This window comes from Xyrauchen texanus, chromosome 36, assembly GCF_025860055.1.
Source record: "Xyrauchen texanus isolate HMW12.3.18 chromosome 36, RBS_HiC_50CHRs, whole genome shotgun sequence".
In the NCBI taxonomy this organism is placed as follows: Eukaryota; Metazoa; Chordata; class Actinopteri; order Cypriniformes; family Catostomidae; genus Xyrauchen; species Xyrauchen texanus.
Genome location: NC_068311.1, coordinates 35,684,760 through 35,712,352, shown reverse-complemented (window position 1 = coordinate 35,712,352; position 27,593 = coordinate 35,684,760). Strand labels below are relative to the sequence as shown.

Genomic DNA, 27,593 nt, shown 5'->3' with positions numbered 1-27,593 from the left:
ACTTGCATTTTATGGATATTAACACCTCATATATCGTTCAAAATATCTTTGTTTGAGATGGCATAAGGGTCAGTAAATGATGAAAGAATTCAAATTTTTGGGTGAACTATTCCTTTAATGTACTGTCATTGTGTTTCCTCTCAGGAAGAGAAAGCTTGAAAGATCTGGAGAAATTCGAGATAGAGGCAGCCAGCCTCCGATCAGCCAATGAGGATCAGCGGCGACACATTGAGATCTTAGAACAGGCTTTGAATAATGCTCAGAGTAAAGCCATCAGATTAGAGGAAGAGGTGAGTCTACACAACCTACAGTATGACCATTATATTGTAATCAATAAAGTAATCAGATTCATTTTTAAAAACATAGTAGCCACTGGGGTTTCTCATGCAATGAAAAACTACAGAGGCTATTATTGGGAGTATTTGCTCTTGGTTACTTAATGCGTTTTTACTGATCGGATAGTTATCCAACTAGGTAAATGCAAATTCAACTGAGTTTACTTTTGTGATGATGCTATTTGTGAAGTTATTTACTGTATTTTTTGTATCAAGTTACTTTACCAGGTGTATCAAGTTACTTTACCAGGTGTGTGTATGTGTGCAGTATATTTTTCGCCTCTGAGCTTGGCATGGCTAGATATGTCTGTGCATGGCAGGTGCACTTGTTGTCAGTGTTTAGCAGAGGTCAAGTCATTTTATATTTGTATAGCGCTTTTCACAACACACATCGTTTCAAAGCAGCTTTACGGAAAATCATGCATTAACAGAAAATATGACTGTACATTGTATATAAAAATAAATAATACAATAATAATTGTATTTAGAACCCCAGTGAGCAAGCTGAAGGCGAGACAAGGAACACAAAACTCCATAAGATGTTGGTTAATGGAGAAAACTGATGAATATAATGCCAATATTAGTTATTTATGAGCAGTGAAAGTGAGTGTTAAGGGTCAGTGTTTAAACAAACATTTTGTATGAACTATAAGATTAATGACTAATATCTTTGAAGTTCATCCTGAATTAACTGCAGAAGTTCACATAGATGCAATTCTCCTTGTTAATTGGCTGATGAAGACTTTTGTTGGCAATTCATTGATAGTCTATGTAATCCATTTCAAGAGTGTAATCCATCATTAGACCGAGGTGATGCAGGCAGAGATCAGTGAAGCGCATCGCAGTTCAACCGGTAGATAATTTCGGTGAGGTCTTTCCTAACTCCAAGGTTCAGGCAGTGGCATATTATAATGGTTACCCTGGCGACCATGGATGTTTATTGTTCTCTGCCTGTCTTGTGTTACATTATGGGTTTTGTATTTCTTTTCAGTGTCTTTGTTTCATTGGTTCTTATGATTATTAGTCCCAGGTGGTCCTTGTTTTCTCATTAGGTCCTTGGTGTATTTAATCCCTGTGTTTTGCTCTGCTCATTGTCAGTTCTTATTGTCATGTTTAGTTTCTTGTGTTTCTTTCTCTGAGTTTATATTAAAAAACCTTCACTTAGATCCTCTTTCTCTTGTCTTGTTCCTGCAAACATTACACATATAAAGTATCCCTGTCTTATGATTGGATTTGGCATCAGTTCATCCCCTGAAGTACATCGTAATAGACTGAAGTGATGTCTGGCTGGCAGCGGCTGCATTTAGTTGTCATCACTTAGAGACACGTAGCAGTGGAGTACCACACCAAGCATTTTCAGTATCGTCCCATGTTCTCGCAGGTCCGAGCCCGTAGAACTCGGTAACACGCTGACAAACTGGCCGGGTGAATCGCTTGCACCTAGCGCCCTTTCCCTCAGCCGAGGTAAAACTATGCACCTATTTCTCCCAGGAGACCCCATCTCTCGGATCCCTGGATGATTCCTCCCTAGCCCTCATGGGTCCGCAGTTCAGCGGAGGAACTCGCCGACCCAATCCATTATGGGTACTTAATCTACCCTGTACTGGAATAGGTGCTCCACAGGTCAAGGCCTTCTACGCGGACTCCCCCTCTGTGTATTTTCTGCGGTACTGTCCCCTTGCGAGTCCCAGCTGCCTCAGTCGCCGTGCTGTAGCAACTCCCCCCCTCTCCGAGGCTGGATCTACCACCGCGTCATTTTTTCCACATAGGACCTAAGCGGCCATGTGATGTATTCACCACCTTTACCTCCCCTGCAAGGTAGGTGTGGTCTCCGCAGGGTTTTTTCCCCCTGAAAGAATAGGAAACTGGTAAGACCCCCTTCCCTTGATGCATGTAAGGGCCCCGGCCATGATTACACTATGCGAGAAACATAGAGAGAAAAGAGGCCCAGCCTGGCTTGGTCTGACTTTATGGGGCATTGGGGAAGGGTACGTGCAGTCTGATACAGCTGGTCGCGTTTGCACGTGAGAATACCTGCCCGCTTCTGTATCAGCAGTTCACGTACATGGCTCAGCGCATGGCATGATTTAAGTGGGAACCCTAGTGTCGCTTCTCCGACACAACGTCGAGAGAGTGACAGAAGGGGAACGTCTAGGTTACGTATGTAACCTCCGTTCCCCGATGGAGGGAACGAGACGTTGTGTCCTCCCCGCCAAGTCGCTGAGCCGAGCCACTGTTGTGGCCAGACCATTTCCGGCTCCTCAGAAAAATCCTGAATTAACTCACCGTATTTGCCTGCCTAAATACCCGTATGTCCGGGTGCGGGGTATGCAAATACTGTCTGCCAACTTCTCATTGGCCTTTTTTCATAAGTCAGAGGCATATTTCGGGGCTCAAGAGAGACCCCTAGTGTCGCTTTTCCGACACAACGTCTCGTTCCCTCCATCGGGGAACAGAGGTTACATACGTAACCTAGACGAGATATATATATATATATATATATATATATAATCACACATCCAGAAATGTCAGATATCTGCCCCATTCTAAATGACCCTTCTTCAAAGGCCGCTACCCTCCCCATCTCCGGGGAGTGCCCAACTCTTGAAATGAGGGCGCCCCAGCCGACCTCCATCCCCTTAAAAGTATCTGTCTGGCAATCATGACACTGGTTAGGACCCAAATCCTAATGTGTCTATTCTCAACATTGATGACCTCCCCATCGCCCAAAATACAGTGTCTGGGGCAAAATGATACCCGAGTGCCCAGTACATCACACCCCCCAAAAGACATGGGTTATGTCTCATCCTCTGATTGGCATCACCAGTAGGTGGGTGTGTCTTTAAGTCCAAGCCAAAATAAGGTGCACCCTTGTGTCTCTAGATGCAGAGTTGACGTTTTTTAGAATCCTAGACCACTCTCCCTCCTCCAATACAAATCAAAGGCTGCTTTTGATTTGTATTGGAGGAGGGAGTTTAAATCTTAAGTTTAAATCTTTCTCCAATAATCTCTTGAGAGAAGTTGAAGCTCCGTCCCCCAGATTCTGAATTAGCAGGGAGTAATACACTGAAGCCTCACTGATGCCTTTTCCAAAAGTAGTAATCACCACTTCCAGAGTATCTGCTGCTTTAGGGGGGTGTATGCTACTCCCAAAAATAGTAAAGAGCAAGTGCCACAGCTGTAAATACCTAAAGAACTGAGATCTGGGGATCCCAAAATATTGAACCAAATTTTCAAAGGATCACAACACTCTGCTCTCATTTAGGTTGCCAAGTATAGCAACCCCCCTCACAATCCACTCCGACCAGCAGAAAGGGGACTTATTAATACACAATTTGGGGCCATAAGCTTGAGGCAACATTTAAATAAATATCTGAATTAAACACACTGGACTTTTGTCCATACCGAGTGGAAACGAGATGTAATTTAACTTCTCTGGTTAGTTTAATAGAAAGGCTTTGCAATTGCAAAATAGTGGCAAGAGCTTCCTGTTCAATACAAAACCAGGGAGGGGCTCTCTCAGGTGGAAGAGAGCCAAATGTCTGAGACCGAACGCATAATAATAACACAAAATCTTAGGTAGGCCTAGCCCACATTTGTCAACCGGCCTATGCAGTTTACTGAAATGTAATCTGGGACATTTCCCATTCCAAATGAAGGACTTCGTTATGCTATCAAAATGCTTGAAATAAGAGAGGGAAACATCTACAGTTAGAGATTGTAGCAGGTAGTTGAATTTTGGAATACAATTCATTTTAATAACATTAAACTTTCCAATCATTGATAAATGTAATGAAGCCCCACATAGCCTGAAAACCTTTTTATTAAAGGGTCAAAATTAACTCTTAACTAAATCACACAAATTTGCTGGGAATAAAATACCCAAATACTTAATGCCCTGTTTGGGCCACTGGAATGCGCCTGGCTGAAAAGACGTTATTTGGCAGTACGCTGTCAGAGCCAAAGCTTCAGATTTAGACCAATTTATTAAAGGAATTAATAATTCTGTGGAGGCAAGGCACAGATCTAGAAGGGTCGGAGACGAATAATAGATTAACATCTGCATAAAGCAGAAGCTTATGCGCCACACCTCTCGCCACAACCCCGGGAAAATCAACCTCCTTTCTTATTGTTACTGCTAATGGTTCCAGGGCAAGACAAGAACAATAATGGGGAAAGAGGGCAACCCTGCCAGATCCCTGTCCAGAGTAAAATAATCTGAATTTAATCCATTTGTTTGTACCGCTGCTACAGGGTGTCTATAAAGTAGCTTAATCCATCCAATAAACATACTCCCAAACCCGTACATACTCCTGTCCAAGAGCCAGTGCATCTCGAGCCTTCCAGGGCTCCGCCTCCCGAGCCTCCCAGGGCTCTGCCCCCCGAGCCTTCTTGGGTTCCGCCTCCCGAGCCTCCCAGGGCTCCGCCTCTCAAGTCTCTCGAGTCTTCCAGGGCTCCTCCTCCCGAGCCTTCCAGGGCTCTGCCTCTCAAGTCTCTCGAGTCTTCCAGGGCTCCTACTCCCGAGCCTCCCAGGGCTCCGCCTCTCAAGTCTCTCGAGCCTCCTAGGGCTCCTCCTCTCGAGCCTCCCAAGCCTTCCAGGGCTTCACCTCCTGAGCCTCCCAGGTCTCCGCCTCTCGAGCCTCCCGAGCCTTCCAGGGCTCCGCCTCTCAAGTCTCCCGAGCCTCCCAGGGCTCTGCCTCTCGAGTCTCCCGAGCCTCCCAGGGCTCCGCCTCTCAAGTCTCGAGTCTTCCAGGGCTCCTCCTACCGAGCCTTCCAGGGCTCCGCCTCTCAAGTCTCTCGAGTCTTCCAGGGCTCCTCCTCCCGAGCCTTCCAGGGCTCTGCCTCTCAAGTCTCTCGAGCCTCCCAGGGCTCCGCGTCTCGAGCCTTCCAGGGCTCCGCCTCCCGAGCCTCCCAGGGCTCCGCCTCTCAAGCCACCCAGGGCTCCGCCTCTCAAGCCACACAGGGCTCTGCCTCTCGAGCCTCTCAAGCTTCCTCGGCTCCGCCTCCCTCAGCTCCACCTCCGGAGCCTTCCACGACGTGGCCTCCTGAGCAGTCCACGCTCCGCCTACCTCGGCTCCGCCCTCAGAGTTCCCCATGGCTGTGGTCCTGAGGCCGCCTCCCAGGCCTCCTGAACCTGTCTTTGCTCTGTGGCCAGCTCCCAGGCCACCTGATCCAGTCCTCTTGTGGCCACCTTGGACTGCCTGTCTGCCCCCTGTGCCTCCTTGGACTGCCTGTCTGCTCCCTGTGCCCCCTTGGACCGCCTTCTTGCCCTCTGTGCCCCCTTGAACTGCCGGTCTGTCCCCTGTGCCTCCTTGGACTGCCTGTCTGCTCTCTGTGCCCCCTTGGACTGCCTGTCTTGTGCCCCTTTGGACTGTCTGTTTGCCCCTTGTGCTCCCTTGGTCTGTCTGTTTGCCCCTTGTCCCCTCTTTGGCCTGCCTGCCCCCCCTCACTCCTTGGACGATTTTTTTTTTTTTTTTGGGTATTCCCTTTTTGTTTTTGTGTTTGAGGAGCGTCTGGAAGCCGCTCCTTTGGGGGTGTTATGTCACGATTCCCTTGTTGTCTGCCTTGGGTTTCACTTGTCTTTGTCTAAAACTACACTTCCCATGATCCTCGGCCCTCATCACTGCCAGCCCTGTGTCATTGTGCTCACCTGATTGTCGTTTGTCATCATCATGTCTCCAGTGTATATATAAACCCTGTTTGTTCTCCATTCCCTTGTCGATCGTTGATGTTTGTGCATGTTATGGTAGTCTCTGTGTTTAAATCCTGCCCGTATTCTCCGTCGATGGTTTTTCATGTTTATGTTGTGTTTTCCCCTCGTGGTTGTTTTGTTTGTTCCTGGTGTTGTTTTATTTTAGTTATCCTGTTCACCCTTTTGTTTATCTCATTAAAGAACTGCACATAGATCCTCACTCGTCTGCCTCCTTCTGCCAAACCGTTACATAACTATCAACCGGCTGACTGTACATTATCCCTTACATATGAACTTTTATCAAACATCTGGTCACGTACTTTGGCTATAAAATGAAATGATAGTTTACCTGAAGGAGTGAATTAATATAAAAAAAAACTCAACAAAACTATATCAGTCTTCCCTAAAAAAATCCATCCTCTCTGTCTCTCTCTGTATGTGTCCTGTAGTTGAGTAAAAAGCAGATGTATGTGGAGCGGGTGGAGCGGTTGCAGCAGGCACTAGCACAGCTCCAATTTGCATGTGAGAAACGAGAGCAGCTGGAGAAACGTCTGCGTACCCGCCTGGAGAGAGAACTGGAGGCACTGCGAACTCAACAGGTCCATATATGAAAAACAAATATATGTGAATTATATGCACCAAGTCTGTTTATGTGCAATAACAGGTATATAAAAACATGCCCAATCCAGAGATATATGACAGTGTTTGTTTCTTTCAGTGGCTTAGAAGGGTGTTGTCAACCGCAGCAGGGTTGAATATTGGAAAGCCGCAATTATCCAGTCCAACATTACCCAAAAAATCACTGTGTGTGTGTGTGTGTGTGTGTAGCGTGCTGGTGTAGGTGTTCCCCTCGCTGTGTGTAAGTCCAGTGCCCCTGCACTGCTGGATCTGCTGAGGGAGAGAGAGGAGAGGATTCTGGGATTGGAGGCTGATATGATGCGCTGGGAGCAAAAGTACTTGGAGGAGAGTGCAATGAGACACTTCGCTATGGAGGCAGCTGCTACAGCCGCAGCACAGAGGTCAATATACAGTATACACACACACACACACACACACACACACACACACACACACACTCACTCACTCACACAGCCAACTACATGCAATAGACTTGCATTCTTTCCTCTTGAAGGAAACATTTAGCAGTTTTTATTTAATTTATATATTAATCATAAATAAAGGGAGGGGGGTTGTAATGTTTCATTACAACACATTGCACAGTGCATAATAAAAGTTCAAATTAATGCACAGATAAATAGAAAATAATCACTGCCTACTCTTAAATATTTATACACTGTATCATATCAAACATTCGCGGCCAGAGTGCTAGGGAGGAAGTGCATTCAGGAAGCGAGAGCTTACTGGCTAACCTGGGAAAGAAGGCGCACTGGATCAGCTTGGTGAAGGGCGCAAGGTGCAAGCGGAACTCCCAGTCAGCTGTTCCGTATTACCGAGTTCTATCTGCTCGGACCTGACAAAACACGGGACAAGACTGACTCAACCCTGAGGTTGTAGAACGAAACAAAGGTGTTGGGTGTTATCCAGCCCGCAGCTCTGCAGATGTCTGCTAAGGAGGTGCCATGGGCCATTGCCCACGAGGATGCCACACTTGTAAAAGATTATTTTAAATGATCTGTGCATAAAGCAATTTATATTCAAGAAATTCCCCCTCACTGTGACCTACAACCTTTAAAAAAGGGTGGGGAAATAGAGGTTCAGACTCTGACATGTGGTGTGATGTGCTCTCTGAATGAAAGGGTCTCTGATTTCATGTCTGCATACATCAATTTGTCACTGTACTGCTGTATGATTATAAAGTGCAAAAAAGTTAAAAAAAATTGATAGGGCACAAAAAAATCAGCACACTGTTTTCCCCAGATGCCTTTGCATTTTACATTTACATTTATGCATATTGTAGATGCTTTTATCTAAATCGGTTTACAATGCATTCAAGGTATACATTTTCCTTTTTAATCAGTTTGTCAGTTTGACACTTCCAACTCCCAGAATTTAATCTAAGCACAAAAGTGACACTGGAGCAGAATTCTCCATTATGTTTGTAGAGTACATGTATTACCTGAGCTTCAGATGTGTGCTCTTCTGATCTGTGTCACTGCATGTCGATATCAGGCAGTTCTGTGAAGTCTTGTGAACAAGTTTCTCTCATAGCGCTCATGATCGTGCAGTGGATTTAGATTTTCACTGAAAAATGAAAAAAGTTCTTAAAGTTCTTGTTGTTTCTTACTTAAACCTATCGTTTGCCTTAATAAGCCTTTATTTTAAGAATTATGCAGAATTCTGAGTTATTTTAGTGCTGTACCTATAACTGAGCTTCTAGTCTCTATTGTACGTTCATTCAATCGCTTTTATTACCTATAACTGATTTCCTATCGTATGCATATTCCCTTGAAATCCACACAGAACCAGTGAAAAACCATCCATTTCATCTGCCTTTAGCGTCGTCCCTTTTCAAACTAATTACCAAAAATGCATCTTAAAATTAAGATAACGAAATTCATTCACAAACTCATGCAGTTTATTCTTGATACATGTATAAAAAAAAAATACAAAATTTTCCTGCTTCATTGGCACCATTTGCAAAGGGGAAAAAATTATAAAAACAGCTGATAATAATAAAAACAGCGGGTAGGGAGATATGGGTGAGGTTTTATTAGATTTATTTTATTATTATTGTCTCCTTCTATCCAAAACTTTGCTCTTCTCTTTCAATAAACATGAAAGAACAGCTCGCTCCCATTTTATGCATTTTGCGCTAAATAAAAGGAAAAAAATAATAAAAACAGCTAGAGACTCCTCCTCTTTCTCTCTCTCTATATATATTTAATTGGCTGTATGGCTCATTGGCTCATTGGCTCATAGGCATTAGCCACACTAGGCCTTTCTGTCCTGCTCTCTTGAACTGGGTGCCAGTGCGCTGGGCCAAGGGTGCGATGATGCATGTTGTGGGATGTGTAAACATAAATGAGCAATATCTTGTGATGTCATAAACACACAGATTTCAAAAAGAGATGTTTCAGCAGAGTGGCAACTATAAATGCTCTTTCTAATCTGAAAAATACAGTACGTTTTTATAGTACAGTACAGTGTGGCATGGGGTTGTGGTCATGTGTCAGTCTGTGGGAGAAGGAGAACGGGAAGGCTCATCACCTGGGCTGTAATTACCTCTAACACCTGTCTCTCATTATAGTGATGGCAGAGGGAGACCTGAAAAGGTACACCAGAGCATTAGAGTGGAGAGAGAGGCCAGAGCCACCACCTGAAGCTGTGTGTGTGTCTGTTTGGCCACCAAGAGCCCTTTTGTTTTGAGTTTAATAAAGACTGACAAAGAGTAATAAAACACTCAACTTGACTGTTCGCTGTCCCCTGACTCCTCCTTTGCCCAGAACCCAAAGATCTTGTTACATACAGTTACCTCTTATATGTCTAAATATCAAGAACATTTTGATTCTCCATTTCATGACCTCTTTAAATGTGAAAGTTTGGCTGCATCCACTGATCTAAAGTCAGCTTTTCCCTTATCAAAAGTTGTCTAGATTTGGATTTGGGGTGGAAAATCTGATCCTAGACCAGCAGTCTTTCAGAGTTTTTCTGGCACAGCAATTGGAATTCCTTAATGATATCTATATTTACAGCCTTACAAACGATTTGCCTATGCCTGTTAGTAAGGTGGTTAAGTTTACTGGTGTTGCGCACTTTTGGCTCATGCAAGTGGGGGAATCCCAAACACACTGTGACTCGATTATTTAAATACATTATTTTAATTATATTAATGGTCTTTTAAAAAGGCAAAGTCTTGCAGAATAATTAATAAATATAATTTGATTAAAATTGTCTAATTGTCATATTTTAAAACAAAACATTTCATCAACATTTTGGTCAGTAATTTCGATGATTAAATTAACATTGAATACAGATAAAAGACTGAAAGCCAGTGCATGTGTTAACAGAAGAGGTCATTTTACTGCATTTTAATTAGTTTAATGTGTAAAAGTGGCAATGGTGTTTATCTGTTTTCAGAGACACAACTATAATTCAGCATTCTCGCAGTGGCAGTTACAGTGATGGCTCGCTGTGGCAGCATGAGGATGAGAACAGAGCCCAGAGCAGTCGCCGCTGCCAGGATATGGAGCAAAGGTGAATGCTCATAAACATATGCTCATACACACATACAGTACATATGTACATTCATCATGAATTTTCCATTTATGACATGTTCCTGGAATAATGTGTTTTCATGGTTGTCAACAATTTCTTTTCAAAGAAACATACAGTAGTCCTAACCCAATACTAAAATGAAGAGAGCAATAATAGGTTGATAAGAATGCTGTACAAACCCTGGCTTGATTCTTTCTGGAATGATGAAATTATGGTGAAATACCTTAATTTGAAAGGTTTGTTTGATCGGACAGTGCTTAATTAGCATTCTTTATTTTTTTATTTTATTTACTTTTCTCCACCATTTGGAATGACTAATTCCCAATGCACTCTAAATCCACGTGGTGGTGTAGTGACTCGCCTCAATCCCGGTGATGGAGGACGAATCTCAGTTGTCTCCATGTCTGAGACCGTCAATCCGCCCATCTTATCACTTGACTTGTTGAGCGCATTACCGCGGAGACATAGCACATGTGGAGGCTTCATGCTATTCTCCACGGCATCCATGCACAATTCACCATGTGCCCCACCGAGAGCAAACTACATTATAGTGACCACGAGGAGGTTATCCCCATAGACTCTACCCTCCCTAGCAATTCGGCCAGTTTGGTTGCTTAGGATACCAGGCTGGAGTCACTCAGCACACCCTGGATTTGAACTCGCAACTCCAGCGGTGGTAGAATTATGATTCTTTATTAAATAATGTGATGCATTGTGATATCTGAAATTTGAATTATTTTAATCAATGTCTAGAAGTGTTTCTAAGAACAAAGGTATATAAAATAATGGCATGTTCATTGGCATTCATGTTTAAAACTTAAATTGTTCCATTACAGGATGAAGGACTTGCATGCTCAGCTGCTGGCAAAAGATGCCATGATTAAAGTCCTACAACATCGTTCCCGTCGAGAACCTGCCCCTCTTCGCCCTGCCCATTCTGTGCCCTCCATTTCTATTGCAACAGGACTGCATGCACGGCAGACCTCGCAGACTGATCGAAGAGATCAGCAAAGCTTGAAGGGCAGTACGAGTGAGTACACAACACATATCACTGAGTTTACTTGGGACTGGATTTCACTGGACAGTGGTGGAAAGTTCTGAAAATCCATATTTGAGTAAAAGTATTGCTATTAAAGAAAAATGTACATAAAGTACAAGTAGAATTTCAAATAAATAATATGACTAAATAAGGAAGGAAAAGTAAATAAGTAGATTGCTGAAAGAAAACTTTCTCCACAGTAATGTCATTTTCTGTGACTATGGTGTAAAATGTCCCACAGTTGCAGCTGTGTTTCCTAAACTTTCCATCACGACCTGTCTTGGCATTGCACTGCAATAGCGAGATTTCCCTCATACCTCATAATCCAGGATTCCCCCGTGCACTTAAGCACATACACAAATGCGCATCGTTTATGTATTTACATGGCCACATAAACCGTGCTTTCTGGCAGAAACCTAGGTATGTAAAATTGTACTCTCTCTTTATAAAGTATGTGATTCAACTGCTTTGAACATAGCGTCACATATTTGTGACAGTTAAGTATGTAACGGTTTTTCACCGTTACATACGTTTTAAACAGATAGTTTTCTTACTGATGACATCTCATTCATGGTATTGCATGAATATAAAGTTAGGTTTTTCTAATCATTTAATTAAGACAAAATCAGCTACATTTACACAGCATCATATAAACTTGATGTGATAAAATAAATCTCTAAATTGTGACATTTTACAATAAAGTTTCGCTCCAATTTAAAGGCAAAACTCATGTGTCATGAGCACAGCATACAGATATGTTGGAGCCTGAACATTTATTTCCCCAAACAAAGTTGTTGAACTTTGGGTATGTTTGGGTAGGAGGCACTATCAATGTTTCTCATTTACCCAGTTTGTAAGATTTGTCGCAAAAAGTGACAGCTCAGACAGGAAACACTTCAAACCTGAAGCACCATCTCCATGAGTATGATCCTATAGAATTTGTGGAGATGAATGTATGTGACAATACCAACACCAGATTCAAAACAGTTTTACATGATTTGTTATGACTCATTAGGTTTATAGGTAGACTAACGTTATGTTTAATTTCTCATAAATCAAAATTTATGTTAAAAATAACAATTATGATACAAACTTGAAATGTATATTTTGTTTTATTCACAAATGTTACCAAGAATGGTTTCTTTTGGGATTGATTGGTCAACAACAGATAGGGGAGTGTTTGAAAACGATGTGTATTTTTGCAATTCCGATTGATGACACTCGTGAAATTACACACTTCAAATTTACAACTTCACAACTGTTGTACTACTAACCAATTTTGTATGTACACTCTCTGAGCACTTTATTAGGAACACTATGGCCGTAATAAAGTGCGCAACATGGTCTTCTGCTGTTGTAGCCCATCCACCTCAAATTGTCTGGTCTGGTCCAGTCTGGCCATTCTCTGTTGACCTCTCTAATCAACAAGGCATTTCCATCCACAGAATCCACTCACTGGATATTTTTAGTTTTTTCCACCATTCTACGTAAACTCTAGAGACTGTTGTGTTTAAAAATCCCAGGAGTCATAAGTTACAGAAATGCTCAAACCAGCCCATCTGGCACCAACAATCATGCCATGGTTCAAATCACTAAGATCACATTTTCCCCATTATGATGGCTGATGTTATCTGAAGCTCCTGACTCATATATGCATGATTTTATGCACTGCACTGCTGCTGCACAATTGCCTGATTAGATAATTGTATAAATGTAGGTGTACAGGTGTTCCTAATGAAGTGCTCAGTGTGTGTGTATGTTAAGATTCCAAATTTTCCTGTAAGATCCATTCAGAACATTTTTGATGTTTAATATACAGTTATGGTGAGCAGGATTTTGGACCAATGAGATTTCACTGTGGGTGGGGCTACCCAGTGTAAAACTAATCGATCAACATATTAGGGGAAAATAACTCTAAATCTTTTGGTGACCTGTGTTACTTGTAGTTTTACTAAATGGCTTGTGTTTTGTTTGCAGGTGTACTCTTGGGAAAAGACCCAGTAGAGAAAATCATCCCCTCTCTTCCCTCTGTTTCGCTGTCTGTCTCTTCACTGCTCTCTTCATCATTCTCCTCTCTGCCCTCCTCTTTTCCTTCCTTCCTGGCCTCTGCAGGTTCAAGCACATCTTTAATAAACTCATCCTCATGTCTTCCCCGCTCCATCCCTCCTCCTTCCTCCTCCATGTTACCTTTGCCCTCCTCAACCGCTCCCCAGCCTCCTGCATCTTTCTCTCTTCCCTCCACTCCTCTCCTGTCCCTTCATTCTAAATCAGCCAGCAGAGACAGCAGCAGGCAAACAGGCCAGAGTCAACAGATGTTTAGATCTTTATCCACCACAAGACAAGAGTTGAAAGGTAAGACATTTGGATATTTAAGAGATTCAGAGAGATAGTTCTTCACTGATAGGTTAACATTCTGCCTAGCATCTCCTTTTGTGTTCCACGGAATAAAAGAATGTTGTACGGGTTTGGAACAACATGAGGGTGCATGATTATGGAATGTTTTTGTTTTTTTATGAACTACCCCTATACCTTGGAGTAGCTGGCTAGTAGGTGATGCTGCGTGTACTTGCTATAATTGTCATTAGAAATGTCAAATGTTAAACAAATTAATAACTTAAACAACAGCGCCACCTTTGCCCCATTTACACCTTGCATTATCATGTATTTTTGGTGATCGGTTCGCAGTCGGATAGCACTTGACCACATTAAATGCCAGGTGTAAATGCACCCAAGACGCATTGTGATCACATCACTGAAACCACATTCGGAGGTGGTTAGGGATGGTTTCTGACCACTTTCAAAACAGGTGTAAATGCAAATTAGTTTTCGTAATCCAGATACAACTACGTAATTTGTTGTGCTACAGTCATCCATTTTTAAAGCACTGTGTTTTGGGATCTTGATTGGTTCTTGATGTCATAAAATATTGATTATTGATTTGCACATTATTTTAATATGTTTTAGAGGCATCGATATTAGCTTTCCATTTAATATATACTGGCGTAATAGCTTTTGGATACCACAAGAGGGTGATATAACATTTACTGGAGCCGGTCAAAATAGTAGACTCAAGCTGTACCACATTACACAGGATGCATCACAGTTGTAAATCTAGTCATCATACTCTCAAAAGTTATGAAGGTTTTTGTACTTTTTTTTAACAATGAACAAAGTGACATTGATGAGTTTGCAGGTTAGTGTATGAAACTGGTGAAACTGCACAAAAAAATCACAGTGACATAAGTATTCAGGCCCTTTGCAATGACACTTGAAATTTAGCTCAAATGCATCTGATTTTTCTGGATAATCTTTGAGATGTTTCTACACTTTGTTTTTATTAAATTGATTGGACATGATTTGTAAAGGTGCACATCTGTCTATATAAGGTCTCACAGCTGAAAATGCATATCAAAGCAAAAACCAAGCCATGAGGTCAAAGGAACTGCCTGCAGAGCACTGGGTCAGGATTGGGTCAAGCACAGATCTGGGGAAGGCTCCAAAAAATGTCGGCTGCATTGAAGGTTCCCAAGAGCACAGTGACCTCCATAATTCTTAAATGGAAGTTTGGAACAACCAGGACTCTTCCTAGAGCTGGCTGCCTGGCCAAACTGAGCAATCGGGGGAGAAGGGCCTTGTTAAGAGTGGTGACCAAGAACCCGATGGTCACTCTGGCTGAGCTCTAGAGATCATATGTGGAGATGGGAGAAACTTGCTGAAGGACAACCATCACTACAGCACTCCACCGTTATAGGCTTTATGGCAGAGTTGCCAGACAGAAGCCTCTCCTCAGTGCAAGACACATGAAAGCCTGTTTGGAATTTGGGAAAAGGCCCTAAAGGACTCTCACACAGATGAAACGAAGATTGAACAGGCACTGCTCATCACCTGTGCAATATCCATGCCAACGGTGAAGCGTGGTGTTAGTGGTAGCATCATGCTGTAGGGCCTTTTTCAACAACAGGGACTGGGGGACTGGTCAGGGTTGAAGGAAAGCTGAACGCAGCAAAATACAGAGATATCCTTAATGAAAGCCTGGTCCAGAGCACTCAGGACCTCAGACTGGACCGAAGGTTAACCTTCCAACAGGACAATGAGCTTAAGAACACTACCAAGACAACGCAAGAGTGGCTTAGTGACAACTCTGTGAATGTCCTTGAGTGGCCCAGCCAGATCCCAGACTTGAACCCAATTGATCATCTCTGGAGAGACCTGAAAACTGTTGTCCACCCATGGTCCCCATCCAACCTGACAGATCTTGAGAGGATCTGCAAAGTTTGTTGCATCATACCCAAAAAGACTTGTGGCTGTAATCGTTGCCAAAGGTCTTTCAACTAAGTTCTGAGTTAAGGGTCTGAATACTTGTCAATGTGATATTTCATTTTTTTAACAAAGAAATGCATATACTGTCATAGTGTACAACCTTATACAACTTTGGTAATTATATATTATTAATATATATTGTTTTCAATTTTGCCATTTTGTAATTTTTACTGTTACACTATTCATAAGAAGAGGTAGGATCAAAACTTATAAATAAAGAGGTAATAAAGTGGTAAATAAATTATGTAATGAGTGTGGAATGAGGTCACGGTCACTAAAGACCCAAGAGTTAAATAATATCACGTTATTTTACAGAAAACACATGCAAAGTAATGGAATATGTACAAGCGATTCAGAAGTTGCATTTTGCCTCCAAGATTACTTTTATACTTCACTGACAGTTAGGTTTAGGGTTGGGTTTGGATTGGATGTAGAGTAAATAAAATATTACATGGGCATTTCACCCTGTAAAACTGGAGCACACATGTGCCTGCAACTTCAAAAACACTTCCAGCTTTGGACACTTGGGGCAGTGTTTTGAATTAGGGTAAGCAAAGACTGAGTTTAGCTCAAGAAATGATTGTTTCCCAACTCAGTGTGAGGTCAGTCTGGGACTCTCCCGCAAGTGACTTTGTGACCACAAATATGCAGGATATTAAAAAATATTTTTATAAAATAAGGCAAAATGGTTTCATAGCCAGTAAGAATATTAATGGTAGGTAAATTGAATGAACGAATGAATGAATTAATGTTGCATTTATATACACTTTTCTGATACTACATTCAAAGCTCTGTACACAGTGAACAGGGGAATCTCCTCAATCACTAACAGTGTGCAGCATCCAACACACACCACACCAGCTTTTGGTGGAAAGGAGAGAGTGGACTGATACAGTCAGTTAATGGATGGGGATTAGTAAGAGGCCATGATGGATAAGGGTCAATGGGGAAATTTGGCCAGGAGACCAGGGTTACACACCTCCTTTTTTGCAAAAAGTGCCCTGGTATTTTTAGTGGCCATTGAGCGTAAGGACCTCATTGAGAGTAAGGACTTCATCCAAAAGATAGTGCCTCTTTACAGTATAGTGTCCCCGTCAATATACTGGGGTGTTAGGACACACACCCCCTGCTAGCATCACTAATACCACTTCAAGCAGCAACCTAAGTTTCCCCCAGGAGGTCTAGCATCCAGAACCCTGCTTAGATTCAGTGGGTATCCAGTCTATAGCTACAGGGTGATATGGCTGCTTATATGACTAACCATTGACAAGCACAACAACATTTTTAAACCCTGTCTATGTGTGTTTATTTGCAGAATCTCCATCCACCCAGAGTAAAACCCTAGATGGCCGAGCACAGCTAAGTGGAGGACAGAAGCTGCCCCTGCCTGACCTGGACTTGGTGGAGATCCTCATCTGATAGAACAGCCCTGGAATATCTGTAGCATTCCTACAGAAAGCACAGCATTCGAGAGAGAGAGAGAGAGAGAGAGAGAGAGAGACTGGGAGAGCAGGGAAGTGAAAAGAAAATATGAGAGAGACGGAAAGAGAAAGAACAAAAGTAATAAAGTCTCTGTTTAGACCTGTTATTAAGATTGTTTTGGGCGATCTGATCGCAAGACATCTGATGCCTATGCTAAGATCTGCCAGTGATCATTGTTACTGCATGATAATAAACCACGAAGTAAAATAACTAAAAATGAAACCAATAAAGCAAATACATGATGTTTAGAGCAGAACTCTTGTTTTAGTGCAGTGGTTAATTGAGTAGTAGTAGGCGGTGCTTCGCTGGTCTTCAAATGCATTTGAATGGATGAGTTTACACTATGAGCCCAATGTGGTGACATGTGTTTGTGTCCACCTCTGAATGTGGTTGAAGGGGACAAATCTCAAAACATTTTGGACCGTTTACACCTTTAGTGTCTTAATTGTCATCCCATTTCAAACGGATCAATTGAAATGCATCTTAATACCAAAGAGAGAGCAGAAAAGAGTGAGAAGAGGTGACTCCACCTGCTTATTAAAGAAATATTCTGGGTTCAATACAAGTTTAGGCATAATGTTTATTACCACAAATAGATCATTATGACTAATCCCTTCTTTGAGGTTGAGGGACTTACTGTACAGTGGAAGTATATGGGGACCAATTTTGGAGGGTTTAAAGCAGAAATGTGAATCTTATTATTTTAGAAAAGCACTTATATTAATTCTTCTACATTAAGTAATTTTATGGTTTAGGGTTTACATCGCCATAGCAACGAAGGTCTAAAACCGTATAGAACATTATACACAAAAAAGGTTAATAAGTGATTTCACACTAAATTCATGTTAACACACATATTGTTTTTTGTTTTGTGGCTATACTTTTGAAACAGCAAGTATTTTGACGTTTACATATTGGCCCTATTCACTTCCAGTGTTCTCACAAAACCTGTCAAGTAAATGTTTTGCTAATATTTAAACCCAAAGCAATAGGTAACAAAAATATTTTTTTTTAAATTATTTTTTTGCATAAAGATAATGTAGCCTACATTTAGGGCCAACATTTTTTGGCATTGTGACATTATTTTCCAGTTGTTTACATTCATGATTCTCATTTGCATAATACAGTAAATTTTAAAACTTTATTATAGTAAAAAATGTACTTTTGTACAATGATTTTTTATTTATTATTAAAATCAGCAAGGATTAAAGGCAGTACCAAGGGAATATTTCTGTGATGTATGTATACTTTACCATTTAAATTATATATAATTTTATATTAGAATATCATAGTGATCTTGTTTTCGCATTGTGATTATGAGAATTTGGAGGTTAAATGTGCATAACTGTCTTGAAGTCACAAAGTAAAAATCCTTAAGGCCCAAAAATAGTCTTAATTTTATAAATGCAAAGTACTTATTTGTTTCATTTGATTGTGGAGTAAAATAGGACCAGGACATTTTCTTGACAGGATTCAGTTGACCACAAAAACAATTAAGGTTAATTAAATCCGCCTCAGTCTGTTTATTACATAAACACTTAAAATATATATATATATATATATATATATATATATATATATATATATATATTAAAAAATAAATTGTGGCACATTAGATTCAGTAAAGTACCCTCTTCTTAAAAATATTTTTTTTTAATTATGCAAAATTCTTACATTGGCTTTTCACACTATGCTAAACCCTGGATTAATGCCACTTTTAACCCTGGGTAAGTTTTTAAAGGGGGTTATCAAACCCTGCTTCAGGTACTTACCACAAATTGTGTTGCCAAAGGTATACAGAGTGAAACGATGCAGTGTTAGAATGTAAAAGCCAGTTGTTCATCAACAGATCAACAACCAATTATAAACTGTAACATGCAGATATCGTTAACTCAGGGTTTACATACGTATAGTATAATATCTCAAAATGTGAAAACCCATGATTAATTTCTACCCCAGGGTAAAGTATAAATATGGAACAAGATAACTCAGGATTACCGTAACAATTTAAGTGTTAAAAGCCCATATGTGGTTCTTTAGAGATTTTTGATGTTGCATTTATAGGTTCTTCAGATTGGTTTTCCCCAGTGCATTATCTAAAGAACCAGAGATTAAAATATTCTTTGCAGAATATATAAAGGTACACATATGACTCCATCAGGTTGCAAAACACTTTGGTTCTAATCAGGGTCCATATTCACAAAAAAATCTTAAGGCTAAAAGTAGCTGCTAGCGTGGAATTTAGGAGCAACTAATAAAAATTAGGGGTGTCATTACTAATTTTAGTACTTGTAAAATTTTAATCTAAGAGTAATTCATGAAGCATTTTAACACTAAAAGTAGCTCCTAAACCCTCAACTATGGACTTCTAACTCCCTAAGAGTGACTCACAAACGATACGAAACATGACTTCTTGAGATGCAGTTACCTATCCCACAAACCAAAACTACCCAATTACACCGGAGATAAAGGATTTGGAAACTCAAAATAAAACTGTGAAGCTGGGATTAATTGCGAAGTTCTGCCATCCATCTGCAGAATAATCTATCAAACTATATAATATGCTAAAAATAAGTTTTAAGCAAAAACTCCTGGCTTGGAACTCTTTGGAGAACTCCTAGTGGTAAGATAAAAATCTTTGTGAATACGGGCCCAGAACATTTATGTTAAAGTATGTATTGAATGTCTTAAGATGCCTTCTGTCTTAATTTTTCAACTGCCCCTTGTATAAGCGCATTCCATGGAGCTTTTTTCTAGGACAAAAGTTGTTTATATCATTAGAGCAATATTTTGTGTGGGTGTATCTACAGAAAATATATTGTTACATGTACAGAAATTATAGCTTTATTCTCTGACTAAAGCCGGTGTCACACTAGCTGATATTTTTCTGCGATTTTCAAGTGTAATCTTCATTGACATAATCGCCAGCCAGTAGCTGAAAGATGGAGCGTGCATTAGCGTCTGTCAGCAGGAGGTCGATGATCCCTTGGCCGTCGGGTCTCTCTTCTGATTTAATGATTCCAGGATCTGGAAAAGCACATCAAAATGGTTAGAAAAATTTGGTCTGTTGCAAGGCGGGCTCTTGTGTTCCCATCAAGTGACCAATGAGCTCCATATTTTATGGAAGAACTGACAAGACGTCATGCTGATGATTTTCATCAGGGATCGCACTCAGCTGCATATCGTCACAAATGCAGATTGTAATCCAAAGTGATTCTGTCTCCAAGCATTTTTCCTGGGGTTCTCCTAAACTAAAATGACTAATGAAATCAGAAAGCGGAGGCAATATGGTTTATTTTTACAGAATGTAATTTCTTTAATTTTATTTCTTTTTAAATATAAATAATTTCTTTATTTCTGCATATGGAAATGCATGTTATATGGCAAGCCTCAAGGGGATAAATACACAATCACACATTCACAAGGTACATTTCCTTCATGAATCGCACCCTAAATCACTTTATTACAATTGTTTATGTTCACGCGGTACTCCTGTTGTTATTTTGGCGAGCTCCACGTGACAGGGACTCAGAGAGAGAGAGAGAGAGAGAGAAAGAGAGAGAGAGACAGTCGGGGGAATTGTTGTGTCTGTCACCCTTCCATCATTTTGTATCAGCAAGTGTGTCATACCTCCGATTGAAGAGAGTGAGATCTCAGCAAAACAGTCTGTAAATGTGAAACACTTGGCCAAAAATAGAGTTGTTTTTGATGTCTGCTAGTTTGGCGCTGGCTTAAACGAGTGAATGTTGTGTTTATGGATTGAACTTGCTGCAAATAAGAGTTGTGATTAAAAAATGTTACAACAATAACTACTGTATGCTTCAAGTATGTGAAATCACCCGGAATAATGTCCCATACATGATCACACCACACAGGAAGTCAGCATTTTGCTTTCCAATGTTCCAGTACCCTGACTGGGCTGATCCATTATGGTTGTCGCTGACAAGAGCATCTCCCATCAGACATTTTCACATCAGTTCAAATTTGTACTTTCTCTTATGGCGCAATTCTGAAATTGTGTTTAGGCTCTAAGATTACATTTTACTTCACTGACAGTTAGGTTTATTTTGGGGCATTTGGGGGTAGAGTTAATAAAATATGCTTTCCTATTCACTCTATTAATATGTATAATTTACAGCTAATAACAACTCGCTTTACAACTCACTTTTGGCGCCCCCATGTGGGCATTTCACCTGGAAACTGGAGCTCACATGTAGGCCTGCCCTTACATTCAAAAACACTTCTTGCTTTGGCCACTTGGGGCAGTGCTTCAAATTTTGGTAAGCACAAGAAACATTAACCTACACTGAAAAAAAAATTGTGTTGGATTTATTAAAATATATATGTTGCATTTTTGCATCACACTTCATTTTAAGTCAATGTAACTAGAAAGCCTTTGATATGTTTACACAAATGTATCAGTTCATTCAACTTTACATAAAAAGTTGTGAAACAGAGTCCAACTTCACAAAAAAAAAATCACTCTAACAGTGACTAAAAACAACTATTAACAGTAAAACAACATCAATCATACTAAAAAGAGCTAAAACCTCTGTGAATTCTTAGTAACAACAAATTCAATGCCCACATCATTTTTGACCAGGCAAATATTATTGTGTCATCTTGGACTTACACTGCCTCCTAGTGGCTTGGATGCAGCATCATTTAAAATCAATAGTTTTAGTTGTAGAAATGTAATATTCACAGTCAGCCATGATTACTTTAATCACTGAGTGAAAGTGTCCAATAACAGGACGGTTACTGAGATTAAGGAGTAGTTTTCGGCTGGTCATGTGATACTAACAAGTGTGGACCCTCTCCATGTAGAATAAAACAGCTTTTATAAGGTTACTAATATGACTCCAGAGTGCTCATGATGTCCTACATATATTACAAAATTACAATTCATGTCTTTAGAAGTTAAACTTTTTAAATGAGGAAGAAATGACTGAGTGCACCTTTAAATCATTGAAGTGAAAAGGCTTATGGGTATTTCCCACAAAATCAATTTGTACTTGTCTGTTTGAGTTATTAACACAAAATCTTAATTTAATGGATTTTTAAGACAAAGAACTTGACATGCAACTCACAATTATTTATTTACTTTATGCATCACTTGAGTGCACCTTATAATTGACATTTTGTGTTTTACTAAAATAAATATATATGTACATTTTTGATTAGAAGCTATTTTCATACATTATGGTCATTGAGATAATTAATAATTTGTTTTTAGTGTACTGTTTCTGAATTCACTGTTAGATCAGTCTGATTGTCATCTCAGTGGAAATCTCTGTAGCTCTGCATCAATCATTATATGAATTTTCTTAAAGTTCAATCGACAGCATTTGTGGCATAATTTTGATTGCCACAAACATAATTGTGACTAGTCCCTCATTTTCTTTAAAAAAGGCAAAAATCAAGGTTCCATTGAGGCACTTACAGTCGAAGTCAATGGGGTACATTTTTGGAGGGTTATAAAAGCACTTAAATTTATTCTTCTGTTAAAACTCATGTATTATTTGAGCTGTTAAAGTTAAAGTTAAATCATAATATTTCGTCATTTTAGGGTTTGTTGACATTATATTGTCATGGCAACAAAGTTGTAAAATTGGCCATAACTTTACACAAAAAAGGTGTAGCAAGCGATTTTTTTTTTTACTCTAAAATAATTTTAAGACATATATTGTTTATGTCTTGTCTTCACTTTTGAAATAGTATTTTTATTTTCCATTTACTTTCATTGTAAGTGGCTCACTGTAACCTTGCGAGGGGCGAGTTGAATTCTTTTTTGTGGCAATCAACATTATGCCACAAATGTTGTTGACTGAGCCCAACATGTATTGAACTCAGAATATTATTGTAATGAAAAATGGGTTTCATTGTGTTCAGATGTGTTCATGTCACCTGCTGGCCAAATCAGAATATATGGGTTTAGGAAAGTGCATCTAGTGTGGTAGTTCACATGGCAAGAAGTGCCATGCAGTGTTACGACCCAGTCTAGGTTGAGGTCATAAACTCATAACACAGAAAATAATATTTTTACAAGTTTTATTTACAACACCACAAATGGAAGAACAACTTCAGGGGTGAGCAAAGGCCAAAACAACAACCAAACACCAAATTAACTCTCAGCAGAACACAAATTAACCTTACAAAAGAAAAGAGAACTAAAATACATTCAATAACCTAACTCCTTAACTAACAAGTCACAAAAGAAAAAGTTGCAGTTCTAGATTGTTTGGGGCCCTGGGCTGGATGTGGAAGTCCACACAAGGAAATAAAATGTTAAGGATGGATGGATAGACAGACAGACAGACATACATTCATTCATTGTGGGAACCTGCCAACTGTCCTTAAGAGTATAACAGCTTGATAAAGATAATTTTTTCAATCTAAAAATGCAGAACGGTTTCTGTGAAGGTTTAGGTGTAGTGGACAGATTTCATTAGCTCCATAATAAAAACAACAGCTACCAATGGAAAGTCCCCGCCACATTGCGTGTTTGCGCGCGCTTGTGCGTGTGTGTGGGCGTGTTAAAAGTCATTTGTAAAGGTCTGCTGCTTTCCGTGGTGATTGGTGATGTTGCACGACCTGACTCGTAAAATGTGCGTTTCGCGAGCTCTGAATCACGGCGACGCGTGACCATATGTTGCAGTATAATGGGATGAAAGGCCTCGCGCCTCGTCTTTGTGTTCTCTCGTGTTCTCCTCCGCGCCAAATCTACTTTCCCCGTTATGAAACACACATTAAATTTGGGTTCTCTGCATTTGAAATCCGGCCCAATAATTTCCTTATAAATAGCCCACGATTTTAAAAGAACGTATGTCTTCGTTTTGAAATTCAAACATGAATAAAAACATCCAATGAATGATCAATAAAATATTTTGCACTTGGTGTGATGCGTTTGTGAAAATGTGTGTGGTTTAATAAAGTTTTATTATAATTAATAATAAAATAAACAATACAAAAAAACTTTTATTCCCCAAGAAATATACTGACAAGCATTGTAGCGTCTTGACGATAATATAGAATATTTTACAACGCCTCAAATGCGGCTCATCCATTTAGAAGAGAAAACTATCCGTTTTCTAAATATTTGCTTTAGACGGGAGAATAGAATAGAATATTGACATCTAATGTCATTCTGTTGTGTGCACCTGCTGTCCCACTTCCACAGAGAAAGCACCTGCCTACAGTACCGGACACATTGCTACACGCCTCCCTCCCCAACAACACCGGCCGGGTCACTCTCATTAGCCACGGATCAATGAGCGGTTTTGTCCGATGGAGTTTCCCACGTCTGTGTGCTGTGCTGGCAGTCGCGTGGCCCCAGTCAAACAGATCACAGATGAATTCTCAGACATCTGCCCATGGCCGAGAGCACTCTTTTATCCGCCCACATCAGTACACTAGTGCTGAAATAAAAGTGAACTGACGCAACTTGATTTCAAGCGAAAGCAGACGTTTTTGCTTTTAATTATTTATACTGCAGCACAAATTGGGAGTGACCGAATAGTTTTTCCACCTTTGTGTAGATCAATACTTGTTTAAGTGAAAATACAGTAAAAGTGGGTATCTCTCTAATTCAGATACAATTAATGTTTTACCTGTTTTAGCTGACAGATGAGAGGTTTCAACCCCGCGATGTGTTGCCGCTAGCTTTAGCGTGTTAGCCAAACCCAGTTCAACACTTAATCCTAAATAATGTTCCTTCACACTGCGTGGGGTGATGGTAAAGCATTAAATAAAAATGTATAAGGTCTTAACAGAAGATTTGCTGGTTGCACATTCACCATTTAGGGTGATCTCAGCTAAAGTGGTCCATCTCCTTAAATGTCCCTGATAAGGTTGGTGTGTCATAGTTATTTAAGAACATTGAATTTCCAATATCTGCAAACTATTTTTTATAACAGTTGGTAAGAGTTTTTTTTTTTTGGTTGCAGTCTGCCCTACTAGTGGATGCGGTGGAGTTAGCTGCAATGCTGGCCTGACGAAAAAATAGGGTGATGCCAACTAAAGTGGGCCACTTTTTGGTAAATAATCTAGAATAGCATTAAAATGTCTATACATGCAGTTATTCTACAGACCCAATTTTCTGATTTTAACTCATCATAGATCCATTAAGCTACATCCATCCATCCTTCTATCTATCTGTCCATTCATTTATCTATCATCTAACTGACTCTCTATTTATCTATCTATCTGTATGTTGGTCTGTCTGTCTGTCCATCCATCTTTCTATCTTTCCATCTATTTATTTTTCTGTCTGTCTGTCTGTCCGTCCGTCCATCCGTCGTTCCATCCAGCCGTCAGTCTCTCCGCCTGTCCGTCCATCTGTCTATCTTTCCATCTGTCATCTATCTTTCTATCTCTCTACCCATCTGTCTGGCTGTCTGTCTATGTATCTATTAATCTGTCTGGCTGTCTGTCTATAACCTTCAAACTTCAATTTGACATGATTTTGTCAAACCAACATTAAAATTTGTATTAACAAACTTCCACAAAAAAAAAAAAAAAAAAATCTTCCACTTAAGTCAATAATAAGCAGGTTTCAATTGTTCCCAAAAAGTGAGACACTGGGGGACTAAAAATGGTTCAAGGAATGAAAATGAAAAACGAAACGAACTAATTTTTTGGCAGAAGGCAACCGAAAACGGGAACAAAGTGATTTTCAATGTTCAGATGTGAAAACTTGATTTTTAAATGCTGTTAACTGGTTATAACCGGTTAATTTCGTTCCAATCATCGTTTCATTCTTGAAACCAAAGTCCAAAGGGTTTATCACAGTAATTTTTTGGATCTACACCACTTCATGGTGCCCGAAAAATGAAACGTGCTTTGGTCCAGAAGGAAACTGCTATATCACACATTTCTTTGCATAATTGCCCGTTGTGGATACATTCTCAAAATGAAGATCCCCTTTTTCTCCTAATTTGGAATGCCCAATTCCCACGACTTAGTAGGTCCTCGTGGAGGCGCGGTTACTCACCACAATCCGGGTGACAGAGGACAAGTCCCAGCTGCCTCCACTTCTGAGACCGTCAATCCATGCATCTTATCACTTGACTCATTGTGCATAACACCGAAGAGACTCACAGCATGTGGAGACTCATGCTACTGTCCATGAGCCACACGCAACTTATCATGCACCCCATTGAGAGCGAAAACCACTAATCGCGACCACGAGGAGGTTACCTTATGTGACTCTGCCCTCCCTAGCAACCAGGATAATTTGGTTGCTTCCAAACCTGGCTTGGAGTCACTCAGCACACCCTGGATTCGAACTTGCGACACCAGGGGTGGTTGTCAGCGACGATACTCGCCGAGTTACCCAGGCCCCCAAATGAACCTTTTTTAACAAATATGTATAATTACCACATACTGTATACTGTACATGCACGGCTAATCCAAATACAAGGAAAACATTATTCATTTCTCAGTTGTCTCCCAAGTCTTCACTGAATTGTTGTTATATATGATGCATTAATACAGATTTGATGCTGCTGGATTTTGACTCAGAAGCAGATCTGTAATTAAAATTATACTCAACTGCTAATTAACTGTATGCTTGTTATGATTTCTATGCTGATAAATCCACCACACAGGAAAAAATTTAATTGCTTTTTACTTAACTTTATAATTTTCACTTAATTTGGTTTGGCAAGTGGCTTATTTTGGGCTTACTTTTTCAGACTAGGTTGCTTGTGTCATGTTCTCTATTGTCTTTTGTTTTTGTACTGTTATTTTGAAGTTTAGTTTAGTTCCTGTTTTCTGTTTGGTTTTTGTAGTCCTTTGTAGTTTCTTTTTATGATTGGTTTTCCCCTGATTAGTTCTCCTTCCCTGATTGTTCCCCAGGTGTTCCTTATAATCCCTTGTTTGTTCCTTTTTGTATATAAGCCCTTTTAGTTTCCTTGTTCCCTGTTAGTTCTTGCATGTGTTATGCTCTGTACTAGGTTTCCTTGTTTTTTTCCCTTTGTCCTGAGTTTTCCCCTGTTTTGTTAATAAAGCTGCACATAGATCCACAACCTCTGCCTGCCTACGTCACAGAAGAAGTTCCTCCAGTTGAGCCGGGCGAACCTCCCTTTGATCGAATACTCACGTACGTTTTGCACCATTGCCAGATGCACTGGTTATGCGGACCGACACCTAAAGTCCATTTACCAGATCGGCCTCCTTGCCTATGGATGGGAGGAGTTGCCAGAGAGTGGTGAGTACATTTGGATTGAGTACGTGGATATGATTTTGGAGAGGTTTGCTCCTGAGCCCACGCCTGCCACGGTCAACGAGCCAACACCCACACCTGCCACGGACAACAAGCCTAAAGCCTCGTCCGTCCCAGAGTTAGCGTTGCCAGCCTCGTCCGTCCCAGAGCCAGCGTTGTCAGCTCCGTCCGCCCGGAGGAGGAAGAGAAGAGGAAAGGCTTCTGCTCCCCAGCCCACGCCTGCCACGGTCAGCGAGCCAGAGCCCACGCCTGCCACGGTCAGCGAGCCAGAGCCCACGCCTGCCACGGTCAGCGAGCCAGCGCCTGTAGCCTCGGCCGTCCCAG

At 40.5% G+C, this 27,593-nt stretch overlaps 1 protein-coding gene across 4 annotated transcripts in view; it reads left to right on the top strand.

Annotated features, from left to right (window-relative positions):
• The window catches only part of amotl1 (angiomotin like 1), a 57,654-nt gene extending 36,815 nt beyond the window's left edge, over positions 1 to 20,839 (top strand). For all 4 annotated transcript variants that reach the window (XM_052107103.1, XM_052107104.1, XM_052107102.1 and 1 more), the window contains 7 exons: positions 145 to 290; positions 6,477 to 6,626; positions 6,856 to 7,046; positions 10,066 to 10,182; positions 11,040 to 11,233; positions 13,220 to 13,594; positions 16,878 to 20,839. In XM_052107103.1, coding sequence (XP_051963063.1) covers positions 145 to 290; positions 6,477 to 6,626; positions 6,856 to 7,046; positions 10,066 to 10,182; positions 11,040 to 11,233; positions 13,220 to 13,594; positions 16,878 to 16,981 — 1,277 coding nt within the window. In that variant the 3' untranslated portion in view covers positions 16,982 to 20,839. The remainder of the gene's footprint in view (positions 1 to 144; positions 291 to 6,476; positions 6,627 to 6,855; positions 7,047 to 10,065; positions 10,183 to 11,039; positions 11,234 to 13,219; positions 13,595 to 16,877) is intronic.
• The last annotated feature ends 6,754 nt before the right edge of the window (positions 20,840 to 27,593 follow it).